General features: G+C 37.0%; 1 protein-coding gene across 2 annotated transcripts; it reads left to right on the forward strand.

The window, feature by feature from the left end:
- Positions 1-498: 498 nt before the first annotated feature.
- Positions 499-12,353, forward strand: hnf1bb (HNF1 homeobox Bb). Of its 2 annotated transcripts, none has more exons than XM_067423826.1 (9): positions 499-999; positions 2,576-2,775; positions 5,617-5,821; positions 6,322-6,539; positions 7,981-8,126; positions 8,586-8,706; positions 10,255-10,404; positions 10,490-10,587; positions 11,421-12,353. In XM_067423826.1, the coding sequence occupies exons 1-9, from the start codon at positions 629-631 to the stop codon at positions 11,439-11,441; spliced, it is 1,530 nt and encodes a 509-aa protein (XP_067279927.1). In that variant the 5' UTR covers positions 499-628; the 3' UTR covers positions 11,442-12,353. The 2 variants fall into 2 exon arrangements, with proteins under 2 accessions (XP_067279927.1, XP_067279926.1); XM_067423825.1 differs by having other exon boundaries at positions 500-999; positions 5,545-5,821.
- Positions 12,354-16,487: the final 4,134 nt, after the last annotated feature.

A 16,487-nucleotide genomic window follows, 5' to 3' on the forward strand; every position in this document is an offset into this window, starting at 1 on the left:
AGGCCATCTTTTTTTTTCTTTTTCTTTTTACAGTGACGGAACAGAAAACACAACCAATAATAACAAATATAACGATAACTCAATTATTATTATTTTTTTCAGAGGGGGCTGCCGTATTTTATTCTCGAGTAAAAAACGCATAATTTAAGATTGACAATTTAAGACATGCAAAGCAAATAAATAGGCTAAGGAATACAAATAAACGTGTACTATTTAAATCCCCAAACAGCCTATTATTGTTATTGAATGTCTATAATGTGTTCATTGTGTTTAAAGCTTTTATTTAATGGACACAAGAAGCTAAATTAACTGTGTAACCCTGTGCCATGTTTTTTCCCGCCTAGCCTATACAAAAGTAAACTTAATACCAAATTCTTAATTTATATTAGCATATTCATAAACGAGTAAATATAATTTGCATAGTGTGCAACAGCCAATGACCATGAAGTCAGCTCCGCCCACCTGGAACGTGGAACTACTTCCTTCAGCAGGTGCGCTCGTGCACTGGACAACTGCAAAACTTTGCGTAAAGACCACTTTAGTCTCATGTGCTTCCGTCCTCTTGGTTTCTGTTAATTTCACACGTCTATTTACCGAGGCCGCGAGGATTTTCAACCAGACCGGATTGATGTTTACCGACATGGTGTCCAAGTTGACATCGCTTCAGCAGGAGCTCCTGAACGCCTTGTTGGACTCGGGGGTCACTAAGGATGTGCTGGTCCAGGCGCTGGAGGATTTATGCCCGTGTCCCGCCGAATTCGGAATAAAAATGGAAAAACCCTTGTCCCCGGCTAGTGTCAACGGCGGCAGTGACTCCAATGATTCAAAACCGGTGTTTCTGACACTGACCAGCGCCCAGGGTAAAGGCGGCAAACTGTCCGGTGATGAAGGCTCGGATGACGGGGATGACTTCGACACGCCGCCGATCCTGCGCGAGCTGCAGTCTCTCAACACGGAGGAGGCGGCGGAGCAGCGCGCGGCGGTCGAGGGCATGCTATCGTGAGTTATTAGACACAGATATAGACTTGAATTTTCAGTTCATAATCTAAATGTCACCTTACTCAAATATTATATGGGAATAATGCAATACAAAATTACAATGTAGGCCTACATGTTATTTATTTTTTATTATTTGAGTCGCATTTAGAACAGTTGCGCAATAATGAGCAGCTCTATAAAATAGCCTAACCGTGTGGATGTAATTTCGCAGTAGAAACCGGTCTAATTGTATCCTAAATAAATTATGTATTTTGTTTTGTTTTATTAATGAAAAATATTTTGCTTGCCTAATATTTTTTATAAATTGATCTTACGAAACCAAACCTGTTGTAATCAAGCAAAATTGTTCTTATTTCAGTATTATTTTATTATTGTAGTAATTACTTAATTATGCCATTTTAGGCACAAAAAAACGATTTTTTATTTTATTTTATTTAAGCGACAAAAACAAGACAATATATATATTGACGTAAAGTCAAAACGAAACCACGTGTAGTTGTTATTAATTTATTTCTATAAATCATCAACAGAAAGATACACAATGCCGTATGAATAGAGGTAAAAGATATCTAGTTATTCATTGTCCAAAGTTATAGTCTTAAATCAACATCCTCGAGCACACTAATGTGAGGGGTTATTTCCCCAAACAAACATTAGCGGATCCGTCAGACATTTTCATCTTTTTGTTTATTAAACTTGTTGAACTGATCACAAACGGTTTAGGTGTTGTATGCCGAATGCTCAAATTTATTTCACAGGATTCCTCAAATGAACCGAGTTATTCTATTTGTCGGCTACGTCAATTACAATCATTTAAAATTATAGGCTATATACAACCGATGTCAGGCTATGCGGCCTGTAATTGCATTATTATTTATTTATTATTTTATTAAATGACTATATCCAGTTCTTCTATATAATAATAATAATTATTATTTTTATTATTATTATACACTAGGCATAGGCCTACTACTAGCTAGCTATTATACACTTTAAGTATGGGAACCCTAAAATTAAGTTATTCAACTAAATATAGGCTACAAATAAAATGAATTAATTAGGTCTTATTTATTCTATAAATATAATACTGATCTGCCAACATTGTCGCTATATGATAAATTAAAATAAGCTGACATCACTGTTTTCTCAAGAACGACTGTACAGCCGAATCAAATTATGTTGCAATATTATCCTGTTTGACACTGTGAAGCTGCTTTGAAACAATCGTCATTGTAAAAGCGCTATATAAATAAAGTTGATTGAATCCCAATAATCAACTCATTATCGATTTAAGGGAAAATCTTTTTTTAATGTATTTATTAATAATAATAATGAACATTAATTATTTTTTATTAGGATGTCTGAGTTAGCCTAGCCTACTTATAAAATAATTTTGCATGTTTTTATTTTTATTTTTATTTTTTTAATAAAATGATATTTAGACGTTTGTAGCCTTTTTATATTTTGGACATTTCAAAACAGAAGTCATAATTTTACGCAACCTGACTAAAACACATCAAAATAATGACGTGTTACCTGTGAATGCTGATATAGCAGTGTGTCGTGTCGTTGTCAGTGAGGACCCGTGGCGTGTGGCGCGCACAGTCAAAGGCTACATGCAGCAGCACAATATTCCCCAGCGAGAGGTGGTGGATGTGACGGGTCTCAATCAGTCTCACCTGTCGCAGCACCTGAATAAAGGCACACCGATGAAGACCACCAAACGAGCCGCGCTTTACACCTGGTATGTCCAGAAACAGCGCGAAATCGACAGACGTAAGTCATGCACCGTCTGAATATAACGATCACATGTTAAACACAAGTGTGTAGAATAGCCTATGTTTTGTTCCGCTTTCAGGACACCATGCTTAAAAATAAATTAATCTCTTGATATATAAAACAATGCTATAAATAATTATTTTATATAGCCTAATACATTTGTTTACACATTATATTACATATTACATGGTTACACTTTATTTTAAGGTGTCATTGTTTCAGTGTACTTATATTTAAGGGCTGAGTAATGTACTTAGCCTACTATATGGTTAGGGTTTATTTTAGGGTTAGTTGCAAGTAATTATGCATAATTTAATGTTATTACTATGGTAAATACATGTATCGTATGTAACAATGACACTTAAGTGTTATACGTTCATATTTTCCTTATATACCTATTACATTGTATAACATTACATACAATGTCTATTATAAATGATGGTAACACTTTATTTTACAGTGTACTTGTTACACCTTACCTATAAATTATGCATAATTACATGCAACTAACCCTAAAACAAACCCCAATAACCGTAATAAAAAAGTTGCTACCTTAAATTTTAAATTACAATCAACTTTGATGTTGGAAGTCATTTCAACTTAAATGACATTAAACTGACTTTTAAAATAGTTAAAGCAATCAAAAAACATTTGTTGTTATAACGTATTGATCATGTGTTTTTTTTACAGTGTAGTAAGTACATGTAGTTAATTAATATTACAATAATTAAATGCATAATTACACTGTAACAGACAACTTAAAATAAAGTGTAACCGATATGACCTACACCACATTTAATTCAATCTATATAAAAAGGTTTGGTAACACTTTACTTAAAGCCTTTATGTATTCTGCTGGTATTCATAATGTATGTTGTAATACATTATATATTTTAATGAATAACTGTAACCAAAGTTAAACTGCATTATAATATATTTGCATGTTCCTTGTTACATCTGAAATTGGTTGTTTGTTTAGTTTTAATGCATTATACTTTCCAAAGGTATATTATAATGAATTATAACTGTTGTTACAATTATTCCATAAAATGCATTATAAGACCATAAAATGCATTATAAGATGCATTTATATAAGGCATAGCTATTGCATTAAAAATACTTTTATATAGGCTTTTTTTATTAATGTTTTTATTTTGTTATTTGGTAAATCCTCTTGGTTGTTTGGTAAATCCTCCTCAAAGTTTGGGCAGATAATTTAGAAGATTTTTCATAAATTTGTAGACTGTATAATATATGTTTTTTTTACTGAAATAGCCTACATTTATGAAGGTCAGTCATTTTCAAGGTCAAAATATGTTAATAAGCAAGTAATTAGTGCCACTGTGAAAGTATATATATATATATATATATATATATATATATATATATATATATATATATATATATATATATATATATATATATACACTCACCTTAAGGATTATTAGGAACACCATACTAATACTGTGTTTGACCCCCTTTTGCCTTCAGAACTGCCTTAATTCTACGTGGCACTGATTCAACAAGGTGCTGAAAGCATTCTTTAGAAATGTTGGCCCATATTGATAGGATAGCATCTTGCAGTTGATGGAGATTTGTGGGATGCACATCCAGGGCATGAAGCTCCCATTCCGCCACATCCCAAAGATGCTCTATTGGGTTGAGATCTGGTGACTGTGAGGCCATTTTAGTACAGTGAACTCATTGTCATGTTCAAGAAACCAGTTTAAAATGATTCGAGCTTTGTGACATGGTGCATTATCCTGCTGAAAGTAGCCATCAGAGTAGCCAAGGGATGGATATGGTCAGAAACCATGCTCAGGTAGGCTGTGGCATTTAAACGATGCCCAATTGGCACTAAGGGGCCTAAAGTGTGCCAAGAAAACATCCCCCACACCATTACACCACCACCACCAGTCTGCACAGTGGAAACAAGGCATGATGGATCCATGTTGTCGTTCTGTTTACGCCAAATTCTGACTCTACCATCTGAATGTCTCAACAGAAATCAAGGCTCATCAGACCAGGCAACATTTTTCCAGTCTTCAACTGTCCAATTTTGGTGAGCTTGTGCAAATTGTAGCCTCTTTTTCCTATTTGTAGTGGAGATGAGTGGTACCCGGTGGGGTCTTCTGCTGTTGTAGCCCATCCGCCTCAAGGTTGTGCGTGTTGTGGCTTCACAAATGCTTTGCAGCATACCTCGGTTGAAACGAGTGGTTATTTCAGTCAAAGTTGCTCTTCTATCAGCTTGAATCAGTCGGCCCATTCTCCTCTGACCTCTACCATCAACAAGGCATTTTCGTCCATACTGGATGTTTTTCCTTTTCACACCATTCTTTGTAAACCCTAGAAATGGTTGTGTGTGAAAATCCCAGTAACTGAGCAGATTGTGAAATACTCAGACCGGCCCTTCTGGCACCAACAACCACCCTCAAAATTTCTTAAATCACCTTTCTTTCCCATTCTGACATTCAGTTTGGAGTTCAGGAGATTGTCTTGACCAGGACCACACCCCTAAATGCATTGAACCAACTGCCATGTGATTGGTTGATTAGATAATTGCATTAATGAGAAATTGAACAGGTGTTCCTAATAATCCTTTAGGTGAGTGTATATATGTATACTCCGTCTGTACTTGCCCCATACTTGGATCTATTATTATTACCATCCTCAAAAATGACATCTTCATTATGGGCCTTCCCGTCCAAGCACTATCATTATTCTGCCTTACTCTGCCCCAATCGTGTTCCCCTCTTATTTCCGCAGAATTCGACCGTGTTCAGGGCTCTGACCCCAGTGACTTAGGCAGTCAGGATCAGTTCCCGTTTTTTTTCTCAGAATTCAATCATACAGGACACAGTTCGGGCGCTGTGGGAGGTTCTGGAGGACCAGTCGGAGACGAGGGGGAGCCAGTCTCGAAGAGAATGAGACGAAACCGTTTCAAATGGGGTCCGGCATCTCAAGAGATACTTTATCAGGCTTATGAACGCCAGAAGAACCCCAGCAAAGAAGAGAGGGAGGCGCTGGTGGAGGAATGCAACAGGTAATGTCCGTTTCAGTGAAATTACAACATGGACGATTGCATCCACAGACATGCAACTGCAATGTAGTTTTATTTAAAAATAAGTTTATATAAAGTTATTAGTATTAGTTTTAGTTTAAAAAAAAATTTAAATATATTTATTTATTTACATATATTTATTTATACTTTAAAAAATATACACTAAAAAGTAGTGCTAATATTTGGTAGACACACACACATATATATATAATTAGTATTATTTTTTATTAATTTTTTCATGTTTCTCAGACTTTGGTTGGTTAATTATTAATTTTTATTTATACTTTAAAACACAGTGGCACTCATGCTGTAGTTTTAGTTTTTATTAAAAAATATGTTTAATATATCTGTTAAGTGACATTTGATTAATTACATCTCTTTAATGAATTACATTTGTTCCTTTTTTTCTCATTTAGACAGTATAAGTTATACATTCATTTGAACACATTTGATCTATTGGTTATTTTTCGGGTTGTTTTCAGGGCAGAGTGTGTGCAGAGGGGTGTGTCTCCCTCTAAAGCTCATGGACTTGGATCTAACCTGGTCACGGAGGTTCGTGTGTACAACTGGTTTGCTAACCGGCGTAAGGAGGAAGCCTTCAGACAGAAGCTGGCTATGGACACGTATCCACCCCACAGCATGAACCCCCTGTTGTCCCATGTGTCGTCACACACCCAGCACCATCACAGTAACGATTCAAGTAAGATCCCACTGCTGTGTGTGTATAATAATCACACAGAAAGCAGAAGCACACACTCTGTTCACACCTAGTATTAACATCCGTCTCAGATGATCCGATGTCATGCAAACCATTTTAGTATCATTTATAGCCTATGCTATTATAGCTTTTAGTAATATTTTTATATTTTTAGTTTTATGTGGTTTTGTCATGTTTTATTGTTTTAAAATTACTATTTAGGTTTCATTTAAAATATTTTAGTTCAGGTTTTGTTTTTTATCGATTTATTTCCAGCTAGTAATTTAAGTTTTTCATCTAATATTTACACTTTATTTTATTTTTGTAATAGTTTTAGTTAGCGATAATAACCCTGGTTTATGTCTGTATTTAGTCATGGCCTGGTTTCCCAAACCGGGTTTAGATTAAGAATTAGGTCTTAGACAAATTAGGACATTTAAGTAGCTTTTATAAACGTGCCTTAGAAAAAACTACTGATATAAATATGGAGACACAACAATGGCACTGACATATTTTAAGATATGCCAGTGCAAGTTGCTTTTAAAAAGCTTTTAAAAAGTTAAAATGCATTTCAATCTGGGACTATTTTACACCTCGTGCATTAAGTGTTAATATCGGGTGTAAACAGGGTCACATATGCAGTAAGAGTGTGTGTGTATGGAATTCCTCCGTCCCATTGCTGTGAACAAAACACACAGCCACACCCGCAGACACATGTGAGATACAAGGACATAAAATCTTTAGGGTCAAACCAGGGTCAAGTCAAGGTTCGAGCTTTGTGTCTGGGAGGGTGTGTAACACAAATTCACTCCCTCAGAAGATCGATAGCTTCTTGGGGGGAAAAAAGTATTTTAAGCCCTGAAGGATCACGCAGTGGCTTAAACCGATCATATAATAAAAATGAAATGCTTCAGCTTAACTTTTGGCAACTACAAAAGGACACTTTTTCTGCTGAAAAGCTGTAAACTGTCAGCCTGTGAAATGGACCGAATTCCGTAGAATGTTTACAAATGGATTAATATTACGTCAAGCGAGTGAGTCAGAGAACAGCATGTTTGCTCAAGCTGTGTGTTCTGCTACAGTCACTGACCTCCAACTGAATAAAAACCCTTTGATTGTATTTGTTTGCCCGGAGCAAGAAAATGCACAAAATTTAGCATAATCAGTTTTCAGGTATATGTTTATGAGAATGCGTTTAAGGAATAGACGGTCTCATAAAGGCCTTTCAGTGTTTGGACTGCAGACTCTTATCACTTTAGCTGCATTTACAACTATGCAACGAGGTCAAATAAAGATAGACAGAATCAGGTCAGTATGTGCCGACTAGCAGGTTTCTCTTTTTCTCACCATTTTCAGTTACAAAACCACAAACTGCACATTTTTGTTGTCAAGGCATTGACTGTGGACATCATTACAGATGCGCTTCTTGTGTTTTTCGATGCAGAACTCAGGTACAGTCAACAAGGAACCAGTGAGGTCACTTCCTCCACGACCATCAGTCACCATGGTAGCAGCCAATCGGTATTGCAACAGGTGTCTCCGGGTAGTCTGGACCACTGCCACGGCTTGTTATCGCCGGATGCCAAAATGGTAAAGAAAAAACTGTCACGACGTGCACGCTTTGACAAGTACGGGTCTACCTGCCCTTTTTTTCAACCGCATAGTCGCAGAGATCAATGTACATTTTACAGACATGATTGATAAAGTCGCCTTTATTTGAAAAGTGACTCAACTAGGTCAAAGAAAGCATTGATCTAGCATGTGCAGGCAGTCTGTTGAACGCTGCAACCCTGCCTTAATTCACTTTTATGGCCGGTGTGAATTGCCCTACCCCCAATAAACATTTGTTATGTTATGTTAGTGCGCTCTCGCAGTCCAAAAACAACGTTTTTCACCAGAGGAAAGGAACCACGTCCTTACTTGCAAAGTGTTTGTGTACCTTATATGTATTGACATTGTGTGTGTGTGTGTGTGTGTGTGTGTGTGTGTGTGTGTGTGTGTGTGTGTGTGTGTGTGTGTGTGTGTGTGTGTGTGTGTGTGTGTGTCCAGATCTCGGTCTCTGGTGGAGTTTTGCCTCCTGTAAGCACTTTGACCAACATTCATAGTCTGTCTCAGTCGTCTCATCATCATCAGCAAGCACAGAGCCTCATTATGAGCCTGGCCGCTCAAAGTGAGTGTATCAGCATTTTATTTCCTCCTCCTCTTCTTCATATCTTAGATCATAAACTGTGGTGTGTACTGTACACTGTAAAACATATCCTATTAAATGTAGGGTAAAAACTGCAAGCTGTGCTTGCCAGAAATGAATACAGTGTTTCAGGTATTTCTGGATGGCATATTTGTGGATGTATATATATTCTTATTTTCCACTGTAATTATGAAGCAATTCATAGTTTTTCTTGCAAAAAACACAAATATGCTATGTTAAACCATTTTGATTTTTTTACGTATATGGTAAGGTATCTTACAGTTAACCAATATAGTTTGTACTCTAGCATTTTAGGAAAAGTGGCATTTGGAGTAAAACGTTTAAGAAACACTAACCTACACTTACACATTAGTTATCAAACAGAATTTCAAAAATAATTCAAGCAGGTTCTCTAAAGACCCTCCGCTCCTTTCATTGGTCAGACAAACAGTAGCCAACCGCCCCAAACTCACGTCATTGGTTGAGACACTGTTGCTGTGCTATTCGAGACTCTTAAACTGAGTAATATTTTGATTGCAGGAGCAACAGTCTGAATATGCATCTTGCTGATCTAGTTAGATCTTATATACCTTTTTTATAGCTAGCTACCTGAAACATCTGGCTCAATGACATTTAAGGTCACTCTATCGCCGTCTGGAGTACTGGAGTGACTGACTGCAACATTAACACAAGAACATTTGATGCGTAGGTCAAGCATTTGAGTCTGTGTTTGCACAGTTACCTAAGCCAGTAAACGGACGTCATCCAATCATAACAGAGTTTTATTTACAAGCCTTAAATGTAAAATAGCAAAATCCAGTCCAATTCTAAAATGTGACAGTTCTGGTGCAAAAAGAACATTATAAATGGACTTGAAATTTGTTATTGTGAATTTTGAAAAAAAACGTGGCCCCTTTATTTATTATTATTTTTTTATTTATTTTATTGCAAGGTAACATTTTACATAAACATTAGAGAATAAAAGAATATTAATAAACGGACAAAAATGTCAAATGAAATTCCATATGAAATATATGTGAAAAAAATAGTACTGTTTGTGGGGTCATAAATATCAGTGTTATTTTACTATCATTGAGAAACTATTATAGTTTTTATTCATATTTTCATTTTTTTTTTTATATGTTAGTTTAATTCTAAAATGTTTGTAATTTTTGTCATTAGTCATTATTAGTCATGTCTATATAGTTTTTAAACATTTTTATTTTCATTTAAGTTTTAGAATTGTTTTAGTTTTTTTTAGTACATCAAGTGAAACTATATAAAAAAAGAAGAAAAAAAATAGTTTTTTTTTTACCTTCATTTTTTTATTATTTTAAGTAACAAAAATATTTGTATGGTTTAAGTTTTAGTCAACTATAATAACCCTGGTGTGTGTGTATATATATATATATATATATATATATATAGTCTAGTATAAATTATTATTATTATTTGAAGTTTGGAACTTTTAGAACCATTTGAACATTTAGTTTGACTTTGACTTTGACACATTTTTTTACATTTGGCCAGGTCTGGCATCTCCTCAGTCTCAAAGCGTGCCCGTCATCAACAGCGTGTCTGGACTCACCACCCTGCAGCCGATGCAGTTCCCACAGAACACCAGCCTGACGCAGCTGACCACAGCTCACCTCTCCCAGCAGCCCTTCACACAGTCGCACAGTAATTACCACTGCTTATCAATGCAGAACATATTGAGATTCTGAAGAACAGTGTGCAAAACTCAAATTTCGCTCGTCTTTTTCAGTGTACTCTACCAAACAAGAAGCTGCCCAGTTTTCCCATCCATCTAGATATACGACCATGGACACCAGCAGCATCACACACTTGGGCTCCAGCAAGCAGGTCAAACTTCGTTTCTTGTACTTTTTATCCACCTTACTTCTAACATAAGAGCGGGTGCAGCCGTTTGCAACTTACACATAAACACTGGTTTGTTACAACTGTTGTTTGTAGTTGACGCTAAATACAGGTGTAAACAGGGTCTTAAACGTTTTGAGCTTGTTCACTTTCAACCATTTCGGAACAGCCACAAAAGACCGCCACAAATACTCTCCACCTACTGACTAAATGCGTAAACATATGAGAAGTGCGCTAGCAGGACGGGATGTACTTTGTCGGCTGAAGACCCAAGTGTGGTTTGAAGACGAAAAACGTATCAAGCACATTCTCTTATCATTCCTGATTTCTAACACACATTCACAGTATTTGGCGTGATCTTGTGGCTGTCAGAGCAGAAACGGAAGCTGTCGTCTTCGTTTACATGTAAATGTGCGTGAGCTTATTTTGTCCATTAGATCCAAAGATCTGAAAAAGACCATACATTTACCCATCCATAGACCCTCCCCTCGAAAGGAACCAGGACAGAAGTGGTTGAATGTGGGCAAAAGGGACGGATTAATACACCTGCGGCTGTATTCACAAAATATCTTAAGGTTAAAAGTAGCTCCAAATATGCAAAATTTTGGAGAAACTCTTAGTAGTAAGACAAAGTGTTTTGTGAATACGGCCCCAGGTGAACACTTGTGATCTGATTGACCAAAACGCATCTTAATACCAAAATAAGGTTACATTTTTCTAAAGTTCTCAATGTTGCTATTTCTCTCTCTGAACATAGACAGTGTATATCTGTATTTGTGGTCATGATGGATAATCGTTACTCTCTGTTGTCATTGCAGTGTCCATTGCAGGCCTGGTGAACAAACGCAACCGAAGCGAGAACTTCCTCGGCAGCTTAGCAACAGCAGTCCGTGACCTCTGCATTTCTCAGTTACGTTGGTAACCTGTCAGCATGGAGAAACAATAGGAGCAGCACTGCCTCTGGATACTGCAACAAATGAAGAATAATGATTGATATATTACAGCTTTAAGCCATAATGGATGAAAGAACAAACTGGAGGAACTCGCTAAGACGATTGAATACTGAGCCGAAGTTTTCACACCCATCGGTTTTAGGTGAAGAAATCTTCAATGATACTGTACATACGGTTTAATGAGGAAATATGGTTTGTTGTTAAATACAAGGTCAAGTTTTCAGGCAAAGCAACAACAACAACAAAAAAAAATAGTCAGTCGATCACGGATGAGATTTTGTTTTCCGCACACATGTTGAGATTTGAAATGTATCCCATATTCTAAAAGAAAATCATCACATTACTGTGTTAATTTTTCACAACATCAAAGTGGTCTTTCCATTTCAACGCATGGACTTGCACATAAAAGTGATCCCAAAAGATGCTACAAAGATAATTGCCTCTCAGGGATTGATTTCACACTACTCCATTGTAGCTAATATTATGAGAATGTGTATAACTGCCTAAAGGCTTTGCTATTTTTTATATAAGTTTTGAAATCACCTCAATCATATTTATATTTGTGTAAATCGTACATAATACATTTTTGAAGAATACCTCCTGGCTTCAGTGCTTGTTTTTATTAGTTTAAGATGTGCTTTATTTCTTTGAGATTTTTTGGTCAGGTAATGTGCCATAGCAGAAAGTAGGGCCATGCTTTGCATAGAGAATGAGTTCACACACTAATGGAAACACAGAGGTGTGAAGGAGGGGTGGAGACAGGACAGAGATGGGTAATAAAAGGGTGTGTATTTGTTTTCCCTGCCCCATTAGGTCTATTTCCCTTGTTGTCTCACTGGTCAAAGGGCATACAAGTATCATCTGAGTTCACTTTTAGGAAGTGAACAGCTGAAGTAATTTCCTTTCCTCTTCTCACATGACTTCTCTAGCATGTGATTGCAGTTGTGTGTTGTGTGAAAACTAAATTAACTAAAACACCACCCTGGGGATACTTTCTTTAATGAAACAAGTGCACGACTTTAAAAGTAATCTGCACTGTTAGACCTTACCAGGCTCTTTTACAATAAAAACTATAAAACACTGTTGGCAGTAATTTACTGTGCATTTTACAGTCATTTACTGTAATCTACTTAACAGTATGTTACTGTAAAATACCATGTACTAATTTATAACTCAAAGTGAAACTCATTTCATTTGCAGAAACTGACTGCCTTAAATTAGCCAGCTACCGTTTAAATTTATAAACTAATATTTATAATGCGTTAGTGATGTCAGCATTTTATTACTGTGAATTTATTTCATTTGAGTGAACTAACAAATATTTTAAATAAAGATATTTTTTAAATGGATCAGCAACTACACAGTCACTGTCTGTTAAATAAAGCAACATGCAGCATTTCATCAGTGTTTCTTGGTCTTCTGCTGGATTGAAGCACAGGCTCTTCTCTTCAGCACAATTGCTGGAAACAATGTTGCCATGGAAACAATTGCTGGAAACAATGTTGCCAGTATATTACTTTTTTAACTTCGTTTATTACTGTTAAAATACATTTCATGGGTGTGTTGTTTTATCTTACACATTTAACCCTTTCAACCACACAGAAACATCCTGTAATGTCCACGCTACAACGAGTAAAAGTAACATTCACTCTGTGATGCACTGAGAAAAGGGATGATTGAGCATTAATGATGAACACCTGCCATTAACAAGCAGAATCACTGAAGAAAAGATAAACAAGAAGAACAGAAAAAGAAACAATAACTACAACTGACATCCAGCCTTTACATGTTATTACACTTATTACTAACCACTATTTTTGTCACACATATACAGAAGCTCTTGTTGAGTATTAACAGAGGTTTAGATGTTGATGTTTAATTGAATATGCTGGGTTTGGAGGTGGCCATTATGGAGATAAATAGTGTTTGCTTTAGTTGAGCTCTTGACCATTGACTTTTTTTCTCTGGCTGCTGCTGTTTTTGCAAACCACATTTGTTATGTCCTTTATCAAAAGTGTTACATTAACAGACTTATATTTTACACTAACACCGCTATGAAACAAGCTTCCTATATAATAATTGCTTCCTGAACCATTGCTGGATCTCATGCTGTAGAATCACAGGGCTACTTTTTAATCAATAAAATTAAAATACCCATAAAAGATTAGATACTGGATGAAATCGGTGAATTGGATAAGTCCAAAATGAATGTGGCATAATAAAAGCCAAAAACACCGGATCAACTTCCTCTTGCCTTTTTCTTGCCATTACAAATGTGCTTTGGGAACTTTAGCAAGCGCTGATCACCATAATGGTGACTACAAGCTTAATTATTATTATTTATTTATTTTAAATAAAACACCAACATCTAAATCTCTGCTAATTCTCAACAAGAGCATTTGTACTGGTTTCACACTCAGTGTAGCTGAAGTCAATTGTAGTTGTTGTGTTTCTATTTATCTCTTCTTTTTCTGTTCTTGTTTCTCTGTCCTTCAGTGATTCTGCTTGTCAGGTGTTCATCAGTGACTGAATTCTCTTACTTCAGCGTTTTCAATAGGTGATGCGCGCCTCCCCTGGGGGGCGCCAAAGAGCCACAGGGGAGGCGCAACGTAAAGAAAAAATAAAAATAAACCATATACTCGCGTCGCGGTATACTGGGTAAAAGTATTTTGGAGAGGACGCAATGGGAAATCAGGGGGTGAGAAATCCGTTCGCTTTCCCCGCCACACCCAGTGATGGACTGAGCCTGCAGGAGGAGGAGGCCCTGGTCGATCTCAGCTCGAATGTGGACATGAAGCAGAGACTGGCAGAAATGCCGATCACGCGTTTCTGGTTGTGTTGAGAGCGAGTTCCCTCCGTTTCACACCGCAATCGTGAGCAGTGCGTGAGCAGCGTGTATTTTTTTCGGCGCCCATGTTAATCAATGAGTGCATTCACACCGGGAGTAGGAGCAGCGCGTGAGCGTCAAGCAGGAGCGGCGCGTGAGCAGCAGTGAAGCGGGGGTTTCGGCTGCGAGCCTATTTCTGCTGCGCTGCTGACACTCCTGACGCTCCTGATGCTCAATTAAAGTGAAAGCACACTTTTAAAGGACAAAATAAATGTGATTTCACACAAAAAGTGCCTAAAATGCACACAGGAAGCACTTGTAGTGTATTTGAACAATAACTAGGAGTTATTCAGAAAATATGAAAATAAGTATGTCAGAAAAGAAAACGAAGAATAAAAAATATCTGTGGAAGATTTTAGCAATTTACCGTCAGAATTTGGACGTTTTTTTACAGCAAGGTTTAACAGTGTGTATCAGTTGTTGAAACTAAAGAGAACAAATACTGATTTATTACTGAAATAGGCAGTGGTTAAGCTCAGGTTCAGAAAAGAAATAATAGGGAAAATATGCACAAATTAAATATATTTAAATAATGTGTAAAGTATTAGACCACTCCTTGTGCAAAGTGAAGAAATAAATTAATGTTTCCTGAGCAGAAAATCGGCTAATTAGAATGACTTCTAAAGGATCATGTGACACTGAAGACTGGTAGCCTGACAAGCCAGACCCCCCATCAAGATGTTTGGTCTGAAAACTCACCATAGACAGGGCTCAATCCGAGGGGCGGAATAAACGGTTGTCTTTTAAACTCCCTCTGCACGCAATAGGATAGCGCTACCAATGCTACAACCAACCAGAGCAACGTGAAGCAGAGCTCGTTGACAGATTAAACTTTCGCCGTATCCGGTCGGCAAAAATCAGAACACATCTTCCCTTTTTAAGAATGACTTCAGTGCCGTTCTTTGTTCTCTTGTCAGAGAAAAGCTTAACTCCAAGTGTTCCAGAGTCGCGGCCAAAGCTGATTTGAAAGACCGCTGTTCGCCAGTTTCTGTGTTTACTAGAAGCACGCAAACGCAACTCGGCCGTCACTTTGTTAAGCCCCGCCCAATGACTCTATACACAATGTGATTGGCCCGACCAGAGTTTGGTTTTTACAGCTCAGAACTGTATTGAGAGTTGCTAGACGACACTCGCAGCAGATAAGATTTTTAGCCGCTAGGGTGCGTCTAGATTTCTAGGCTAGAAGACTGGAGTAATGATGCTGAAAACTGAGCTTTGATCACAGGAATACATTATTTAATTTAAAATATTATTTAAATTGTAAAAATAATACAATTTTATATATATATATATATATATATATATATATATATATATATATATATATATATATATATATATATATATATACACACCAATCAGGCCTAACATGTTATGCACACCTTCCTAATATTGTGCTGGTCCCCCTATTGCTGTCAATACAGCCCTGAAGCCCTGAAGGTGTGCTGTGGTATCTGGCACCAAGATGTTAGCAGAAGATCCTTAAGTCCTGTAAGTTGCGAGGTGGGCCCTCCATGAATCGGACTTGTTTGTTCAGCACATCCCACAGATGCTGGATTGGATTGAGATCTCGGGAATTTGGAGGCCAAGTCAACGACTCAAACTCATTGTTGTGCCCCTCAAACACTGATTGCAACAGCAAACATATTATAGGTAAGAAGTTTACTGAAAATTAAGATTCTGGGCTGGTCTGTGTATGAACAGAATCAACAGTACTGTAATTGTAATACATTAGCAATTAGCATAATAGCTTGTTCTGTAAAGTCCAGAGGCAGCAGAGGACACATGCTGGGACGTGGACAAGAGAGGACAACGTGGAGGCGTGGAGCAAAGAATGTGAAGACATCGTTCAGAGCAAGTCGGCAGAAGAGATCTGTCAGCTACTGCTGGTGTCAAAGGTCAGAAAGAAAGGGGACAAAAAAGCTGACTTTACTCCTGTAACCCTCTGTTCTCTACCCACACTGCCATACCTTGTGTTAGAGGAATGTTCCAGATTCAACACAAATTGCTTTATCAACAGATTATGATGTTTGACTTATTCCTTA

Source organism: Pseudorasbora parva, chromosome 18 (genome assembly GCF_024679245.1).
Source record: "Pseudorasbora parva isolate DD20220531a chromosome 18, ASM2467924v1, whole genome shotgun sequence".
Taxonomy (NCBI): Eukaryota; Metazoa; Chordata; class Actinopteri; order Cypriniformes; family Gobionidae; genus Pseudorasbora; species Pseudorasbora parva.